The 18,812-nt window shown below is 48.9% G+C and overlaps 4 protein-coding genes across 8 annotated transcripts in view; all 4 read right to left on the bottom strand.

The window, feature by feature from the left end:
- Positions 1–18,812, bottom strand: part of LOC130534447 (S-arrestin-like) — a 76,233-nt gene that overhangs the window by 54,480 nt on the left and 2,941 nt on the right. The window lies entirely within an intron of this gene.
- Positions 1,812–4,247, bottom strand: LOC130534457 (putative gustatory receptor clone PTE03). Its single transcript, XM_057048542.1, has one exon. It carries the CDS (start codon positions 2,994–2,996, stop codon positions 2,079–2,081), a length of 918 nt encoding a protein of 305 aa, XP_056904522.1. The 5' UTR covers positions 2,997–4,247; the 3' UTR covers positions 1,812–2,078.
- On the bottom strand, positions 5,370–7,995 carry LOC130534456 (olfactory receptor 10A6-like). Its single transcript, XM_057048541.1, has one exon. The coding sequence runs from the start codon at positions 6,568–6,570 to the stop codon at positions 5,653–5,655; it is 918 nt and encodes a 305-aa protein (XP_056904521.1). The 5' UTR covers positions 6,571–7,995; the 3' UTR covers positions 5,370–5,652.
- Positions 8,883–18,812, bottom strand: part of abcg1 (ATP-binding cassette, sub-family G (WHITE), member 1) — a 16,574-nt gene continuing 6,644 nt past the window's right edge. For 4 of the 5 annotated variants that reach the window (XM_057048496.1, XM_057048497.1, XM_057048498.1 and 1 more), the window contains exons 7-15: positions 18,686–18,809; positions 17,835–17,949; positions 15,373–15,503; positions 15,174–15,272; positions 13,386–13,554; positions 13,204–13,304; positions 12,968–13,126; positions 9,555–9,673; positions 8,883–9,477 (exon numbers count right to left, since the gene is read on the bottom strand). In XM_057048496.1, the coding sequence (XP_056904476.1) occupies positions 9,249–9,477; positions 9,555–9,673; positions 12,968–13,126; positions 13,204–13,304; positions 13,386–13,554; positions 15,174–15,272; positions 15,373–15,503; positions 17,835–17,949; positions 18,686–18,809 (1,246 nt within the window). In that variant the 3' untranslated portion in view covers positions 8,883–9,248. The remainder of the gene's footprint in view (positions 9,478–9,554; positions 9,674–12,967; positions 13,127–13,203; positions 13,305–13,385; positions 13,555–15,173; positions 15,273–15,372; positions 15,504–17,834; positions 17,950–18,685; positions 18,810–18,812) is intronic. The other variant, XM_057048495.1, reaches the window with a different exon arrangement.

The raw sequence follows: 18,812 nt of genomic DNA, 5'->3' as shown, positions 1-18,812 counted from the left end.
TCCTGGTTGACACGCCTCTGCAACATTGCGTGGACATCGGGGGCAGTGCCCTTGGACTGGCAGACCAGCGTGGTGGTTCCTATTTTTAAGAGTGGGGACCAGAGGGTGTGTTCCAACTACAGGGGGATCACACTCCTCAGCCTCCCTGGGAAAGTCTATACCAGGGTGCTGGAAAAGAGGATTAGACTGATAGTTGAACCTCTGATCGAGGAGGAACAATGCGGGTTTCGCCCCGGTTGTGGAACCACGGATGAGCTCTTTAACCTTGCTGGGGTGCTTGAGGGGAGTCGGGAGTTTGCCCAACCAGTCCACATGCGTTTTGTGGACTTGGAAAAGGCTCATGACCGGGTCCCCAGGAGCATCCTGTGGGGGGTGCTCCGGGAGTATGGAAGGTCCCTTGATAAGGGCCGTCCAGTCCCTGTACCAAAGGAGCAGGAGTTTGGTCCGGATAGCCGGTTGTAAGTCGGACTCGTTCCCAGTGAGGGTTGGACTCCGCCAGGGCTGCCCTTTGTCACTGGTTCTGTTCATAACTTTTATGGACAGAATTTCTAGGCGCAGCCGGGGAGTGGAGGGTGTCGAGTTCGGTGGGCGGAGGATCTCGTCGCAGCTCGATGATGTAGTTCTTCTGGCGCCATCGAGCAGAGACCTCCAACAAATGCTGGGACGGTTCGCAACCGAGTGTGAAGCGGCAGGGATGCGGATCATCCAAGTCAGAGTCCATGGTCTTTGCTCGGAAAAAGGTAGAGTGCCTTCTCCGGGTTGGGGAGGAGGTCCTGCCCCAGGTGGAGGAGTTCAAGTATTCTCGGGATCTTGTTCACGAGTGAGGGTAGGATGGAACGGGAGATCGACAGGCGGATCGGAGCGGCGTCAGCAGTGATCGCGGGCGCTTAACCGGTCCGTCGTGGTGGAAGGAGCTGAGCCGGAAGGCAAAGCTCTTGATCTACCGGTCGATCTACGTCCCAGTCCTCACCTATGGCCATCAACGCTGGGTGATGACCGAAAGAACGAGATCGCGGACACAAGCAGCTGAAATGAGTTTCCTCCACAGGGTGGCCGGGCTCAGCCTTAGAGACAGGGTGAGAAGCTTGGACATCCGGGAGGGGCTCGGAGTAGAACCGCTGCTCCTCCACATCGAGAGGAGTCAGTTGGGATGGCTCAGGCATCTGGCTAGGATGTCTTCCGGACACCTCCCTTTAGAGGTGTTCCGGACATGTCCCACCGGGAGGCGGCCTCGGGGCTGGCCCAGGACGAGGTGGTGAGATTACATCTCTCGTCTGGCTTGGGAGCGGCTGAGAGTTCCCCCGGAAGAGCTGATGGAAGTGGCCGGGGAGAGGGCTGTCTGGGCACCCTCTTGAAGCTGCTGCCCCCGCGACCTGGATCCGGATAAGCAGAAGAAAACTAAATGAAACAAACGGACTGATGTTGTGGTTCTGACTGATGTGGTCCAAACTCAGACTTTCATCATTGATTATTAGCAGAATGCTTCAGATTTGTACAGAACTACTCTATCATGTCTAGATTATTATGTGAAAGTCAGATGACATTATGATGATATAAATACCAAGAACTGCTTTTCCACTGGTTTTAAATAGGTTAAAACTGATCGAGGACCAGGACAGTAAAAATAACAAGAGATTTTATATTGAATTAAACTGTGATAATGTGATGTGTGAATGTTCCCAGTCTTCAATTATTTGTTCATATTCAAAGAGACACACCCGAGTTTCAAAACTCTACTAATTTGAGTTTGATTTAATGACTAAACTTGTTGTTGATGAGAAACCTCTACAGGTGATTTGCAGGACAGTGGATGAGGACAGGTGAATCCATTTATTGGAAGTGATGACAGCACTGATCAACACAGGATTCTGCTGGCTCAGCAGTTTTGATTGAATCTTTTTTGAACATACAAGTGCAAATAATGAAAATTAAATAAATGTGAGAGTTTATTGATTAATTACGGACTATTGGTTCCACGTTCCAGTTGTTGTACGTAATATACACGTTTGATCCTTCGCCTTGCTGAATGATTCGTGTCCGTTGTAAAACCGTCGGTGCAGATGATACCCGCTCCGTCCTCAGGAGAACAGATGTTTGTACAGTTTGCGGATCTGAGACATTTGCAGTCCATACATGAGAGGATTGAGGAGAGGCTGGATGAGAAGAAAATATAGAGACAGGATCGCCCGCAGCATCCTGGGAACACTGCTCATATCAAACCTGCTCTGAAGGGTCTCAAAGCAACAGCCGAAAGAGAAGTTGAGAAGAGAGACCAGGTGGGGGGTGCAGGTACTGACGGCCTTCTGCCGTGTCTGCCTACAGCCAGAAAAACACACCTGAAGAATTTTCATGTAGGAGAAAAGGATGGGAACCAGAGGAACCACCACAGACACCACGATACCGAACAGGCCATAAATGTTGTTGATTCTGGTGTCGGAGCATGCCAACTTCACCACAAGGTAGTTCTGACAGTACAAACTATTGATGAGGTTTCTGCAGAGCGCTAATCTCATGTTCAAGGATAAAGTTATCAAAAATTTCACAAAGGAATAAAACCACAAAGCTGCGATCCAGACGAATGCCCTGTGACACGTCATCCGTGTGTGATACTGCAGAGGGTGACAGATGGCCAGGTATCTGTCGTACGACATGACGGCTAAGTTCATATATTCGATGGCTCCATACGTGTAGACACAGAAGATCTGCAGGAAGCAGAAGGAGGCCGAGACGGTGTGAACGTCTGAGAGGATCTGCAGCAGCAGGAAGGGAAACAAGGCCGTGCTGCCGTACAGCTCGTTCACAAACAGGCTGCACAGCAACACGTACATGGGCTCGTGGAGACTTCTGTTCATGCAGATCACAACAATGAGCGACACATTCACAACAACAACAACAACATAAAGCAACCCAGTCAACAGAAAATACAAATACCTCAAATTACCAACAGGGAAATAAGCTCCCAGAATGAAATAGAACACCGAGGTGGAGTTAAGCATCACTGCTAAAGGTGTAAATGTAGCATGATGACAGGAGTGGACTCACATGAGAGCTGTGTGATCTTTATACCATCTAGTCCTTGAGCCCACCTGGCGGTCACACCTACTGGCCCACAGTGACATCATCAGTCTGCACAGGAAAACAGTGTGCACATCAACAGGTCATCAGGTAGAGGAACCACAACCACATTTTCCCCAGACCAGTAAAGCAAAAAATAACCACAGATTCACACACAGGCCCATCAACCCACAAATGTGCACTGGGAGAGGCCAGAGCCAGACCCAAATGTAGTAGGTCCCCGATGTGCACTAGTAGAAGCCACAGGTCAAGGAGCCAGCGACATCTGCTAACACCTTAGCAGATAACCCTAACCCTCCTCCAAACCCTAACCACTCTCCTAACCCTAACCCTTTGCCTAACCCCAACCCTACACCTAAAGCCCATACCCTCCCCGCATCTACTAACATAGAGGGCAATCAAGGGAAAGTCCCAGACCCACATAGCTCAGCCTTTTCCCCACAACCACAGACCATACCTTTCATCTCAACCTTCTCACACAGAACCACAACCTTACAGTGCATTATCAAACAAATCTTCTTCACCATATTGCAGCAACACCCATCCTCCCACAACCATAAACTCATCTCAGCACACAGAAAAAGCAGAAGTCTCCATTCCATACTCACCACATCCAAATTCTCCGATCATACCATCACACCCCGACTCAAACACAGCCAACATTATCAAAACAGAAAATTCATGCAAAAGGCATACACCGGTACAGGGTTCCCCACACTAGGCCTCACTCACATCCGCTCCACTAATGTCGTCTACATCATCACATGTACCCTCTGCCACAAACACTACACAGGTGAAGCCCAAAACTCCATACACACCCGCCTGACACAACACCTTTACAATATAGCAGGAGGTCGACTCGGCACCCCCCTAGACCAGCACTTTCAGGAACACCCGGTCAGCCACCTCATCATCTCGGGGCTTGAAACCAACAACTGCTGGACAGTGGGACAAAGGAGGAGAGTGGAACAGATATGGGTTAACAAATTAGGCACAATTATACCAAATGGCCTCAACGACCATTCTTAGAACCACCCTCCCCAGTCATCTCAAATAATTTAATATTTCTTATAAATCTAACCTGTCTCTTTTATTTATTTATTTTCTTTCCTATTCTTATCACACATTTTTTATTTATTTAAAATTGGTTTAACCTCCAATCAGATTTGAAATAAAAGATTTCTTTTCGAATAAAACATTTTTAACCCTCCACCTTGTTTTATTGTCAGTCAACTTAATAAAAAGCCTCTGACCCTTTTATTGGTTCATTGATGTCTGCCCGGGAGAGCCTGCTCTCTTCTCTCTCGTTGGCCCTACCTGGTCTTGAACTTTGACCTCCAGTGGGAAGGGACCCTGACCTCCACACTCTGCCATCATACCGATCAGTGGGCTAGTGCAAAGAAAGTTTCAAACCAAACCCTGAACCCCAACCCTAACACTAATGCTAACCCTAACCCTAATAATTAAGATACCTACCCTAACCCCAACCTAACCTAACCCTAAACCCCAACCCAACTCTAACCATAACCTCAACCCTAACACAAAAGCTAACCCTAACCCCAACCTCTAACCCTGACCCCAACCCCTAACCCCAACCCCAACCCCTAACCCTAATCCTAACCCTAACCCTAAACCTATCTTTAACCCCTGATCCTAACCTAACCCCTAATGCACACCAAACTCCAAGATCTTGTTCAGGAAGTCCAGGTTAGATCTCATCTTTAACGTCTGGCTTCTCTGCCAGATGTTTAATTCTGGCTATTTTAAAACTGAAGCTGACAGGACCTTCGTGTCCAGGACAGACCATCCGCGGGTGCAGCACATGAAGTTTCCAGGTGAATGAAGTGCAGCTACTTCTGAAGCTGCTGTCTTCACCAGGCAGATACTCCACTCTTTATGGTTTAAGAAATTGGGACTGATGTTGTGGTTCTGACTGATGTGGTCCAAACTCAGACTTTCATCATTGATTATTAGCAGAATGCTTCAGATTTGTACAGAACTACTCTATCATGTCTAGATTATTATGTGAAAGTCAGATGACATTATGATGATATAAATACCAAGAACTGCTTTTCCACTGGTTTTAAATAGGTTAAAACTGATCGAGGACCAGGACAGTAAAAATAACAAGAGATTTTATATTGAATTAAACTGTGATAATGTGATGTGTGAATGTTCCCAGTCTTCAATTATTTGTTCATATTCAAAGAGACACACCCGAGTTTCAAAACTCTACTAATTTGAGTTTGATTTAATGACTAAAATTGTTGTTGATGAGAAACCTCTACAGGTGATTTGCAGGACAGTGGATGAGGACAGGTGAATCCATTTATTGGAAGTGATGACAGCACTGATCAACACAGGATTCTGCTGGCTCAGCAGTTTTGATTGAATCTTTTTTGAACATACAAGTGCAAATAATGAAAATTAAATAAATGTGAGAGTTTATTGATTAATTACGGACTATTGGTTCCACGTTCCAGTTGTTGTACGTAATATACACGTTTGATCCTTCGCCTTGCTGAATGATTCGTGTCCGTTGTAAAACCGTCGGTGCAGATGATACCCGCTCCGTCCTCAGGAGAACAGATGTTTGTACAGTTTGCGGATCTGAGACATTTGCAGTCCATACATGAGAGGATTGAGGAGAGGCTGGATGAGAAGAAAATATAGAGACAGGATCGCCCGCAGCATCCTGGGAACACTGCTCATATCAAACCTGCTCTGAAGGATCTCAAAGCAACAGCCGAAAGAGAAGTTGAGAAGAGAGACCAGGTGGGGGGTGCAGGTACTGACGGCCTTCTGCCGTGTCTGCCTACAGCCAGAAAAACACACCTGAAGAATTTTCATGTAGGAGAAAAGGATGGGAACCAGAGGAACCACCACAGACACCACGATACCGAACAGGCCATAAATGTTGTTGATTCTGGTGTCGGAGCATGCCAACTTCACCACAAGGTAGTTCTGACAGTACAAACTATTGATGAGGTTTCTGCAGAGCGCTAATCTCATGTTCAAGGATAAAGTTATCAAAAATTTCACAAAGGAATAAAACCACAAAGCTGCGATCCAGACGAATGCCCTGTGACACGTCATCCGTGTGTGATACTGCAGAGGGTGACAGATGGCCAGGTATCTGTCGTACGACATGACGGCTAAGTTCATATATTCGATGGCTCCATACGTGTAGACACAGAAGATCTGCAGGAAGCAGAAGGAGGCCGAGACGGTGTGAACGTCTGAGAGGATCTGCAGCAGCAGGAAGGGAAACAAGGCTGTGCTGCCGTACAGCTCGTTCACAAACAGGCTGCACAGCAACACGTACATGGGCTCGTGGAGACTTCTGTTCATGCAGATCACAACAATGAGCGACACATTGACAACAACAACAACAACATAAAGCAACCCAGTCAACAGAAAATACAAATACCTCAAATTACCAAAAGGGAAATAAGCTCCCAGAATGAAATAGAACACCGAGGTGGAGTTAAGCATCACTGCTAAAGGTGTAAATGTAGCATGATGACAGGAGTGGACTCACATGAGAGCTGTGTGATCTTTATACCATCTAGTCCTTGAGCCCACCTGGCGGTCACACCTACTGGCCCACAGTGACATCATCAGTCTGCACAGGAAAACAGTGTGCACATCAACAGGTCATCAGGTAGAGCAGGGGTGTCCAAACTTTTTTTACCGAGGGCCAAATACATAAAAATATAGGAGGGGCTGGGCCACTTACAAGAAATTAGGTATATAGCCTCAACTTTAGTGTATTAAAGTTAGAAAAATCAATTAAAAGTGGTCAAATATGTTATATTGTTGAATATAATTAAAGACAAAACTGCCTTCATAACAGCTTTCCATAAATGGATCTTTATTGAGTGATTCAGAAAAAGCTTTGGTAGCTCATTCCCAGAACAGCAGCCTCAGATTTCTTCTTAGGAGATTTACAGGACAGAGAAAAAACAATAAAGGGGAAAATGAAACTGGTAGATTTCAAGCTTGTTATTTAAGTTATTAGGTTTAGGAGCACACCTAATAACGTTCACTTGAAATGGTTATCAACATTTACAGACTGAACTGGACGTGCGTATAAATTTAGTAAAATATTCTGGTGAGTATCAGCTGGGTATGTAAATCGGGCCATCAAGCTCTGGTCCTGATCTGACGCCACTCGTGCCAAAAATCTGGACAAATGTCACTTGATCAAGGAGCAAATCTGCATCAGATGAGATGAGCTGCTTTTGCGTGTGCAGTGTGTGCGCTGTACACAGCGGTGTGTACACTGTGTGTTAGCCAGAAAAACGCTTATTACAAAGTGATGCGCAAAAGCAGGGCTTTCCTTTTTGGTGGAGTAACCGCCTTGATGCCAACAGTAGCTTCCCCTGGTGTTAAAACTAAGAAGTCCAATACACTCAAGCAAAAGTTTAAGTATGGGCCATATTCTATTCTATTTATAAAATGTCTTGCGGGCCAATTAAAAATGGACAAAGGGCCACAGTTGGCCCGCGGGCCGTAGATTGGACACCCCTGAGGTAGAGGAACCACAACCACATTTTCCCCAGACCAGTAAAGCAAAAAATAACCACAGATTCACACACAGGCCCATCAACCCACAAATGTGCACTGGGAGAGGCCAGAGCCAGACCCAAATGTAGTAGGTCCCCGATGTGCACTAGTAGAAGCCACAGGTCAAGGAGCCAACGAGAGGTAAGCAAACCGCCTGATAACTAACTAGCTGAATCTAACTAGCTGGACAAGCTTGACTCAGGAAGAAGCTGGGGACCAAAGGGTGCAGGATGACTGTAGATCACAGCTGAGGGTGAGATGAGTCAAAGAGTACACACAAAGCTCTAGGAGATCTGAGGTATTCCATGAAATCACCCAGAGCTCCACACATTCCAGCGTTGAAGGTTTTTAGACAGTGATGTGCTACCTCTAATGAGCAGAATCTGGAATAGAGCACCAAGATGGGTGGATGGAGGGATGGGTGGAGGGATGGGTGGATGGGTGGGTGGGTGGATGGATGGATGGATGGATGGAGGGATGGATGGATGGATGGATGGATGGATGGGTGGGTGGATGTAGGGAGGGATGGATGGATGGAGGGATGGATGGATGGATGGATGGAGGGATGGGTGGATGGGGAGCTGGTCCAGCCTCAGGTTCTGGGGGAACCAGGTGATGGACCTCAACAAGATCAAGACGTGTTGAGGAACCAGACATGGTCACTCTGAAAATCAAGATGTTGATGTGGTGAAAACGGTCACGTGATCAAACTTGCATCACTTGCGTTTGGGGGGGATGCAGGTTTAGATGTTTAGCTCATCCTCTCGTTAGGGTGGACACACAACTTCAGACATGGTCTGAGGGGACGTTGTCATGGCTGCAGTCCTCTGAAGAATGGTTAAACCAAACAGTGCTGATTGGTCCCAAAGGTTCGCAGCTCCGTTCTAATTTGGTTCAGAGGGAGTTTGTTGAATCAGTAGCTGATGGACAAACATGTTGTCGAGCTGAGGTGACCTTTGAACTTCTCTGTCATGTCCACCATCCTACACCCGATGACCCTGATGACCCCGCCCAACCGTTCAAATATTAGACCGTAACAGACTGAAACTGACCCACAAACACGACTGACGATACGATACGAAGGATTCAACTTTGTGGGTCTGTTTGATCGTCCCACATTTGTGAAAACTGGACCGTTGTCCAGTGGTGTCAACCTGCTTATAGTCCAGAATGTTCTGGAGGTCCACCAGCACGGCTTCATACATTACAGAAGCAAAACATCACAAAAGTTATGCAAATTTGCGATTCCAAAGGTTATTCCCAGGTCTTTATTCACTGTGAGATGTGAAGTGATGCGGTCACACAGTGTGGTGCCTGTATTGACATTCTTTTACAAGGGTCAAAGTTCACCCACCGTCAGATCAAGTCATTTCCAGCTCCGTTGGACAGATTTAGTTTGTTGCACAGTTCAAAACTTCAGGATTAAGGAGGCCAGCTCTTTTCCCTAAGGATCTGATGTTCCCTCACTCTTGCCTTTAACCAGCAGTCTTGAACGTTTGTTACCTCTGCGATAAAAATGAAAGAGCAGTTCGCAGCTGCACGCTAGCTTTGGCCTACAGATTCTTTGCTACGTGCGCAGTCCTGGTCCTGGACCCGATTCTTGTCTACCTCTCTGCATTGATCTTGTAACGGAGGACAAAATAAGCAAGAAGCCTCAAAGCGAAGAAGAAGATTACAAGGATGATGAAGTCCAGGTAGAGTTTGGCATCGAGCATGTCCAGTTCCTTCAGGATAGCATCAGACCTCTGGAAGTGGCACGTGTCATCCTCATCACAGTGGAGATCCATGCGATCCAGACCATAGATGGAAAGGATTACCCCCTCAAACCCATACCTGGAAGAGGATACAAGAGGCCGCAGATGTGATAAACGCACTGGTTATACTGGGACACACGTGGACTGGCTTAATACCTCACGTAGGAGATGTAGGATATCCACTGCAGGTACCAAGGAATGGTGTTAAAGCTGACGAAGAACCCTGAGAACAGCAGGACCGGTATTGCTGTGACCGGACCTACAAATGTCGCCACCTGCAGGACACACAAACACAAATCATCCGGGAGGAGGCATTCGGAGAGCTTCTCCAACTGTCAGGTTCTGGGTGGTCTGCAGGTGACCCTCGTAACTGCAGTTAGGGAGCAGGAAGTGACATCATGCCGCAGTTTGGTGTTATCTGTGGGTGTTCCAGCCCATCAAATCCAGAAGAAAACAAACAGAATCTCGTGCCGCATCCCAAAAGTAGAAGTTAGAATAAAAACTCCAGTGGGCCAAGGCCAAACAGGCAGCAAGTCTCCCCAAATGAAACGACTTCCCTTTTGTGTTTGATTTTGATGCTGTTTATCTCTAGACGCCATCTTTTTTAGTGCCTTTACCACTAAATAGTTGTCGGTTCTTGGTCTCGTAGTATCCTAGTAATAAATCAAATCAAATCAAATCAATCTTTATTTATATAGCGTCTTATACACTCAAAATTGTCTCTAGACCCTCTCCAGAATCCCAGGGCCTGACCCCAGACAACAGTGGCAGGAAAAACTCCCCTTTAACAGGAAGAAACCTTGAGCAGGACCAGGCTCATGTAGGGGGACCCTCCTGCTGATGGGGGGCTGGGTCTGGCCTCCGTTTGTGTCTCTGTGTCTCTCCTCCGTTTGTCTCTCTGTGTCTCTCCTCCATTTGTCTCTCTGTGTCTTTCCTCTGTTTGTCTCTCTGTGTCTCTCCTCCGTTGTCTCTGTGTCTCTCCTCGTTTGTCTCTCTGTCTCTCCTCCGTTTGTCTCTCTGTGTCTCTCCTCCGTTTGTCTCTCTGTGTCTCTCCTCCGTTTGTCTCTCTGTGTCTCTCCTCCGTTTGTCTCTGTGTCTCTCCTCCGTTTGTCTCTGTGTCTCTCCTCCGTTTGTCTCTCTGTGTCTCTCCTCCGTTTGTCTCTGTGTCTCTCCTCCGTTTGTCTCTGTGTCTCTCCTCCGTTGTCTCTCTGTGTCTCTCCTCCGTTTGTCTCTCTGTGTCTCTCCTCCGTTTGTCTCTCTGTGTCTCTCCTCCATTTGTCTCTCTGTGTCTCTCCCATTTGTCTCTCTGTGTCTCTCCTCCGTTTGTCTCTGTGTCTCTCCTCCTTGTCTCTGTGTCTCTCCTCCATTTGTCTCTCTGTGTCTCTCCTCCGTTGTCTCTCTGTGTCTCTCCTCCATTTGTCAAATCAAATCAAAATCAAATCAATCTTTATTTATATAGCGTCTTATACAATCAAAATTGTTTCAAGGCGCTTTCCAGAATCCCAGGGCCTGACCCCAGACAAGCAACAGTGGCAAGGAAAAACTCCCCTTTAACAGGAAGAAACCTTGAGCAGGACCAGGCTCATGTAGGGGGACCCTCCTGCTGATGGGGGGGTGGGTGGTAAAGAGAGAGGAGAGGAGGGAGGACAGGTAGAGGATAGGATAGGTAGGAGAGGAGAGGGGTAGAGGAGAGGAGAGGTAGAGTGAAGGGGAGGTAGAGGAGAGGAGAAGGAGAGGAGGGAAAGAGGAGAGGAAGAGAGGAGAGGGAGAGGAAAAGGAGAAGGAGAGGAGCGAGAGAGGAGAGGAGAGGAGGAGAGGAGAGGATGAGGAGAGGAGAGGAGAGGAGAGGAGGAGAGGAGAGGAGAGGAGGAGAGAGAGCACAGAGCACAGAGAAGAAACACACACAAAAAATATGCACAATCACTTCAACGGGGCCGGCGGTCATTATGCAGCTCCGATGGCAGTGATACCTGCAAATAGATGGGGGGGGGGGGGGGGGAGAAGCAGAAGAAAAACTACACAAGAATCAGCATAACTAGTCTGCTTGATGAGGAGAGGAAAGGAGAGGAAAGGAGAGGAAACCATGACCCAGTGGAGTGACAGAGGCCTGTCAGGTGATCATGTTTCCGGACCCCGGCAGCCTTGGCCTATAACAGCATAGCTAAGATGTTAACCTAATGATTAGACGACCCCCTAAGTATGATAATTTGTCTGTCTATGATAGTAACTGGAACTACTGAATTAGTAACAGTAAGCTTTTTCAAAGAGGTAGGTTTTGAGTCTGATCTTAAAAGTAGCGATGGAGTCAGCCTCCGTACCTGGACAGGGAGCTGGTTCCAAGCAGGGGGGCCTGGTAGCTAAATGCTTGGCCCCCCATTCTACTCCTAGAAACTCTGGGAACCACAAGTAGACCAGCATTCTGAGAGCGGAGCGGTCTATTGGGCTGATAGGGTATCACTAGCTCCTCCAGGTAGGATGGAGCTAGGCCTCTGAGGACCTTGTAGGTCAGAAGAAGGGTTTTAAAAGTTATTCTAAATTTAACGGGCAGCCAATGAAGCGACGCCAGTACAGGAGTCATGTGATCTCTTTTGTCAATACCTGTCAGAACTCTGGCTGCAGCATTTTGGATCAACTGGAGGTTTCTTAAAGAGTTGTTTGGACACCCTGATAATAAGGAGTTACAGTAGTCCAGCCTGGAAGGAACAAATGCCTCTCTGTGTCTCTCCTCCATTTGTCTCTCTGTGTCTCTCCTCCATTTGTCTCTCTGTGTCTCTCCTCCATTTGTCTCTCTGTGTCTCTCCTCCATTTGTCTCTCTGTGTCTCTCCTCCATTTGTCTCTCTGTGTCTCTCCTCCATTTGTCTCTCTGTGTCTCTCCTCCTCCTGTTTGTCTCTGTGTCTCTCCTCCGTTTGTCTCTCTTCTCTGTTTCTCTCCTCCATTTGTCTCTCTGTGTCTCTCCTCCATTTGTCTCTCTGTGTCTCTCCTCCGTTTGTCTCTGTGTCTCTCCTCCGTTTGTCTCTGTGTCTCTCCTCCGTTTGTCTCTCTGTGTCTCTCCTCCGTTTGTCTCTGTGTCTCTCCTCCATTTGTCTCTCTGTGTCTCTCCTCCGTTTGTCTCTCTGTGTCTCTCCTCCATTTGTCTCTCTGTGTCTCTCCTCCATTTGTCTCTCTGTGTCTCTCCTCCTCTCCTCCATTTGTCTCTCTCTGTCTCTCCTCCGTTTGTCTCTCTGTGTCTCTCCTCCATTTGTCTCTCTGTGTCTCTCCTCCGTTTGTCTCTCTGTGTCTCTCCTCCATTTGTCTCTCTGTGTCTCTCCTCTGTTTGTCCTCTTTTCTTTGCTCTCTGTTCTCTCCTCCGTTTGTCTCTCTGTGTCTCTCCTCCATTTGTCTCTCTGTGTCTCTCCTCCATTTGTCTCTCTGTGTCTGGCCTCCGTTTGTCTCTCTGTGTCTGGCCTGGTCTGTCCTGTGCCTCCAAACTAGATCTGAGTCGGGAGACTCAAATGTCTTCGGTGTGTTTGGCTCATTAACAGCGGGAGTGGAATCATGTGCCACAGGTGAGTGTTCAGGTGTTCAGACCTGCAGTGAGGTGGAGGCAGCTCCGATCAGAAGGCCCAGACTCTGAGCCACTAGAGAGGTGAGGACCCCCAAAGACAGGAAGAGGAGGAAGCGCACAGCGTCGGGGGGCTGAGCCGTCATCCAGTACACCACGCTGCAGTACACCACAGGAAAGATCACCTGTGCACGCAGAGGGAACCACAGACGTCAGGAGACAGGACATGAACAGCACCGGCGCTACACAACACAGGTGTCACCTGGAAGGGGACGTCCGCCATGGTTTTAGCCAAGTAGTACGCCTTCAGACTGTACCAGTAGTTCAGGTGTTCCCTCAGGAAAACTCCCATCTCCAGAGGAACTGAGGGGTTAAAGGTCACATCGACAAGTGTCCTCATGCACCAGCCAGTGCACGTGGGCGCTGGAACGAGCATGAACTCACAGGTGAGAACGGTGGGCATCAGCGCAGCAAACATGAGGAACAACATGGAGAAGAAGAGGAACCCCGAGTTACTCAGAACCTTCTTGGCCTCGTTGCCGATGCCCAGATACAACAAACCAATGAGGACACCGATACCGATGTGGGAGAAGATCCTCAGGTGGGTCAGCACCTGCACAGCCCCGACATCGGGTCACACGTGTGTGTTACAGTGTTGTGCGCTCTGTTTGTGTTGTGTTGCGTGTTGTGTTGCGTGTGTTGTGTTGCGTGTTGTGTTGCGTGTGTTGTGTTGTGTGTTGCGTGTTGTGTTGCGTGTGTTGTGTGTTGTGTTGCGTGTGCTGTGTTGTGTGCTGTGTTGCGTGTGTTGTGTTGTGTGTTGCGTGTTGTGTTGCGTGTTTGTGTGTTGTGTTGCGTGTGCTGTGTTGTGTGCTGTGTTGCGTGTTGTTGTTGTGTTGCGTGTGCTGTGTTGTGTGCTGTGTTGCGTGCTGTGTTGCGTGTTGTGTTGTGTGTTGCGTGTTGTGTGTTGTGTTGCGTGTTGTGTTGCGTGTGTTGTGTGTTGTGTTGTGTTGCGTGTGCTGTGTTGTGTGCTATGTTGCGTGCTGTGTTGCGTGTTGTGTTGCGTGTGTTGTGTTGTGTGTTGCGTGTTGTGTGCGTGTGTTGTGTGTTGTGTTGCGTGTGTTGTGTGTTGTGTCGCGTGTTGTGTGTTGTGTTGCGTGTGCTGTGTTGTGTGCTGTGTTGCGTGTTGTGTGTTGTGTTGCGTGTTGTGTGTTGTGTTGCGTGTTGTGTGTTGTGTTGCGTGTGTTGTGTTGCGTGCTGTGTTGCGTGCTGTGTTGCGTGTTGTGTTGCGTGCTGTGTTGCGTGCTGTGTTGCGTGCTGTGTTGCGAGCTGTGTCGTGTTGCGTGCTGTGTTGCGTGCTGTGTTGCGTGTCGTGTTGCGTGCTGTGTTGCGTGCTGTGTTGCGAGCTGTGTCGTGTTGCGTGCTGTGTTGCGTGCTGTGTTGCGAGCTGTGTCGTGTTGCGTGCTGTGTTGCGTGCTGTGTTGCGTGCTGTGTTGCGAGCTGTGTCGTGTTGCGTGCTGTGTTGCGTGTTGTGTGTTGTGTTGCGTGTTGTGTTGCGTGTTGTGTTGCGTGTTGTGTGTTGTGTGTTGCGTGTTGTGTTGCGTGCTGTGTTGCGAGCTGTGTCGTGTTGCGTGCTGTGTTGCGTGCTGTGTTGCGAGCTGTGTCGTGTTGCGTGCTGTGTGCGTGCTGTGTTGCGTGCTGTGTTGCGAGCTGTGTCGTGTTGCGTGCTGTGTTGCGTGTTGTGTGTTGTGTGTTGCGTGTTGTGTTGCGTGTGTTGTGTTGTGTGTTGCGTGTTGTGTTGCGTGCTGTGTTGCGAGCTGTGTCGTGTTGCGTGCTGTGTTGCGTGCTGTGTTGCGAGCTGTGTCGTGTTGCGTGCTGTGTCGTGTTGTGTCGCGTGCTGCGTTGCGTGCTGTGTTGCGTGTTGTGTGTTGTGTTGCGTGCTGTGTTGCGTGTGTGTTGCGTGCTGTGTCGTGTTGTGTCGCGTGCTGCGTTGCGTGCTGTGTTGCGTGTGTGTTGCGTGTCGTGTTGCGAGCTGTGTCGTGTTGCGTGCTGTGTTGCGTGCTGTGTTGCGTGCTGTGTGCGTGCTGTGTTGCGTGTCGTGTCGTGTTGCGTGCTGTGTTGCGTGCTGTGTTGCGAGCTGTGTCGTGTTGCGTGCTGTGTTGCGTGTGTGTTGCGTGCTGTGTTGCGTGCTGTGTTGCGTGTGTTGTGTTGCGTGTCGTGTTGCGTGTGTCTCACAGAGTCTCGTAGGATGCTCAGGAACGTGCGGTGGAACAGGATGCAGAACTGCGTCTTGCAGCTAGCAGAGAAGCTGTGGCAGCCTTCAGACACGTTCTCCTGTCACACAAACACACCTTCAGCTCAACGTTCTGCAGAACCTCCAGAACTCCTGGTGGGACGCAGCAGCACCAGGACGCTGCAGCGCCTCAGGAGTCACCTCGTCCGTGCGCTGCCACAGGAGGGGGAGGGGCTTGGCGTCACCGTTGGACTCTGCCTGCTGGTCTTTTTGAACCGCCTTCACTAAGTGGACCATCTGGTCTCCGTACTCTCCAGACGCCACTTCCATCACTGCCACCAAGTCACATGACAGGAAGTGATCAGTGTTAGATGCACTTGAGCGGCGGCTGTGTACATTTTTAAGACAAAGATCAAAAACACGCCGTTAACATCAGTTCATTTAAAACGTTTAAAAAAGAGCGATGACGGAAACGTGTCACAGATCCAATCAGATCACATTTGGTGGGTGCTAAGATGCCACCTCGTCATGGTGCATCAGGGTGTCCTGGGGGCCCCAGTCAGGCCAGGTAAACTGGTCCTGATCATAGTCAAAGACCAGGAGACTCGGTCCCCCGTGGGGACATGAGTCATACAGTGTTCCAGCCCTGAACTTCCAGCCTTCTGCTGGTATGGAGGCTCCATCCTCTCGGCTGTGGGCCCATCCTTGGTCACCACACCAGGATCTGTGCTGCCCCAGGGTGAGCGCAGCCTCGTCCTGGAGGCTAGGGTTAGAGTTAGGGTTAGGGTTGGGTTAGGGTTAGGGTTAGGGTTAGAGGGTTAGAGGGTTAGGGGGTTAGAGGGTTAGGGTTAGAGGGTTAGGGTTATGGGGTTAGGGTTAGAGGTTAGGGTTAGGGTTGGGTTAGGGTTAGAGGGTTAGGGTTACAGTTAGAGGGTTAGGGTTAGAGGGTTAGGGTTATGGGGTTAGGGTAGAGGGTTAGGGTTAGAGGGTTAGGGTTAGAGAGTTAGGGTTAGGGTTAGAGGGTTAGGGTTAGAGAGTTAGAGGGTTAAGGTTAGGGTTAGAGGTTAGGGTTAGAGGGTTAGGGGGTTAGAGGGTTAGGGTTATGGGGTTAGGGTAGAGGGTTAGGGTTAGAGGGTTAGGGTAGAGGGTTAGGGGGTTAGGGTTAGGGTTAGGGTTAGGGTTAGGGTTAGAGAGTTAGGGTTATGGGGTTAGGGTTAGAGGGTTAGGGTTAGAGAGTTAGGGTTAGGGTAGAGGGTTAGGGGGTTAGGGTTAGGGTTAGAGGGTTAGGGTTAGAGGGTTAGGGTTAGGGGGTTAGGGTTAGAAGGTTAGAGGGTTAGGGGGTTAGAGGGTTAGGGTTAGAGGGTTAGGGTTAGGGGTTAGGGTTAGGGGTTAGGGTTAGAGGGTTAGGGTTACAGTTAGAGGGTTAGGGTTAGAGAGTTAGGGTTATGGGGTTAGGGTTAGAGGGTTAGGGTTAGAGGGTTAGGGTTAGAGAGTTAGGGTTAGGGTTAGAGGGTTAGGGTTAGAGAGTTAGAGGGTTAAGGTTAGGGTTAGAGGGTTAGGGTTAGAGGGTTAGGGGGTTAGAGGTTAGGGTTATGGGGTTAGGGTTAGGGGGTTAGGGTTAGAGGGTTAGGGTTACGGTTAGAGGGTTAGGGTTAGAGTTTAGGGGTAGGGTTAGAGAGTTAGGGTTATGGGGTTAGGGTAGAGGGTTAGGGTTAGAGAGTTAGGGTTAGAGAGTTAGAGGGTTAAGGTTAGGGTTAGAGGTTAGGGTTAGAGGGTTAGGGTTATGGGGTTAGGGTTAGGGTTAGAGGGTTAGGGTTAGAGGGTTAGGGTTACAGTTAGAGGGTTAGGGTTAGGGGTTAGGGTTAGAGTTTAGGGTTAGGGTTAGAGAGTTAGAGGGTTAGGGTTATGGGGTTAGGGTTAGGGTTAGAGGGTTAGGGTTAGAGAGTTAGGGTTAGGGTTAGAGGGTTAGGGTTAGAGAGTTAGAGGGTTAAGGTTAGGGTTAGAGGGTTAGGGTTAGAGGGTTAGGGGGTTAGAGGGTTAGGGTTATGGGGTTAGGGTAGAGGGTTAGGGTTAGGGTTAGAGGGTTAGGGGGTTAGGGTTAGGGTTATGGGGTTAGGGTTAGAGTTTAGGGTTAGGGTTAGAGGGTTAGGGTTAGAGGGTTAGGGTTAGGGGGTTAGAGGGTTAGGGGATTAGAGGGTTAGGGTTAGAGGGTTAGGGTTATGGGGTTAGGGTTAGAGGGTTAGGGTTAGAGGGTTAGGGTTATGGGGTTAGGGTTGCGGGTTAGGGTTAGGGCTTAGAGGGTTCGGGTTAGCGGGTTCTGGTTAGGGGGTTCGGGTTCGGGTTAGAGGTTAGGGTTCGAGTTTCGGGTTAGGGTTCGCGGGTTAGGGTTAGAGTTTTAGGGTTAGGGTTAGGGCTGAGGTAGCTAACAGCGAGCCAAGTGGCCTTCAGACTTAATGTTTACTGGCAAGGCTGGGACCTTGGACACCCCAGTCCAAAAGAGCTAGCACGCTTAGCAAAGCTCTCTGTGGACCGCTGCATTAGTTGGGGGGCTACTGGGTTTATGTACTAGTTAAACTGGAGTCCTTCTGTCTGCTAGCACAGAAAGGTCACACAGAAGTAGGAACACGGCAGCTGTGGTTCAGGTCACATGTTTCAGTTCTTACCAAAGTCAGCAGGGTTGTGGTAGGTGGGGCAGTTGAGTCCAAGTTCCCTCAGGTACGGAACCAGAGCAGAGACCCGTCCTCTGTAGATACACTGACCCTGACTCAGCACATACAGCTAAGACATGTGATGATGTCATCAATGAGGGTCACAGTGAGTCAGCACACATTGAATTTATCAGAGACCCAACTGATGTGGACCAAAAGGTGGCCTTCTATCTCCTGGACCGCGTGGCCAAAGTTAGCGTTTGTGAAGTGAAGCATCTACCGAATTGGTGTCAAACTCTGGCCCGTGGGCCAAATTTGGCCCGCAATCTAATAATATTTGGCCCGCGAAACCATCCCAATTGACTATTAGAGCTGGCCCTCTGGTATTGTATTTAATATATATACATCAAAAGGTTCCCTGTTATAGCTGGAGAAAGATTTTTTTCAATAAATATCAATGTTGGCCTGTGACTTTGAATTTTGGACCACTGGGTATTTGAGTTTGACATCTCTGATCTACAGGATTTATTCCAGGCTGTTGAACAGGCATTAAGACTGGACAGCTGGTCCAGAACGCAGCTGGTCCAGGACGCAGCTGGTCCAGAGTAGAACCAGGAAAAGAGACCACATTAGTCCAGCATTGGCTCCCTGTCACATCCTGACTAGATGTTCTTGGTCTCGCAGCCTCTTATTTCAATGAAGGCTTAGCAAGTCGTCTCGGAGCAAAAGGTTCTGCTCAGAAACTGCTGCAACCTTTAAAGCTCAGCCAACACTTCAGTTCAACCTTCCAAAACATAAACATGGATCCTGAATCTGTTCTGATCAGACCCGACGGGGAGCAGCACCTGTGTGTCACTGGTTCTGACCTTGTCGAACAGTTCGAAGAGTTTGGCGCTGGGTTGATGGATGGTGCAGACCACCGTCCGCCCTCCCTGAGCCAGAGCTTTGAGCAGCGAGACCACCTGGAAGCACGACGAGCTGTCCAGGCCACTG

The sequence above is a fragment of the Takifugu flavidus genome, chromosome 12 (genome assembly GCF_003711565.1).
Source record: "Takifugu flavidus isolate HTHZ2018 chromosome 12, ASM371156v2, whole genome shotgun sequence".
In the NCBI taxonomy this organism is placed as follows: Eukaryota; Metazoa; Chordata; class Actinopteri; order Tetraodontiformes; family Tetraodontidae; genus Takifugu; species Takifugu flavidus.
This window is presented reverse-complemented; position numbering and strand designations above follow the sequence as displayed.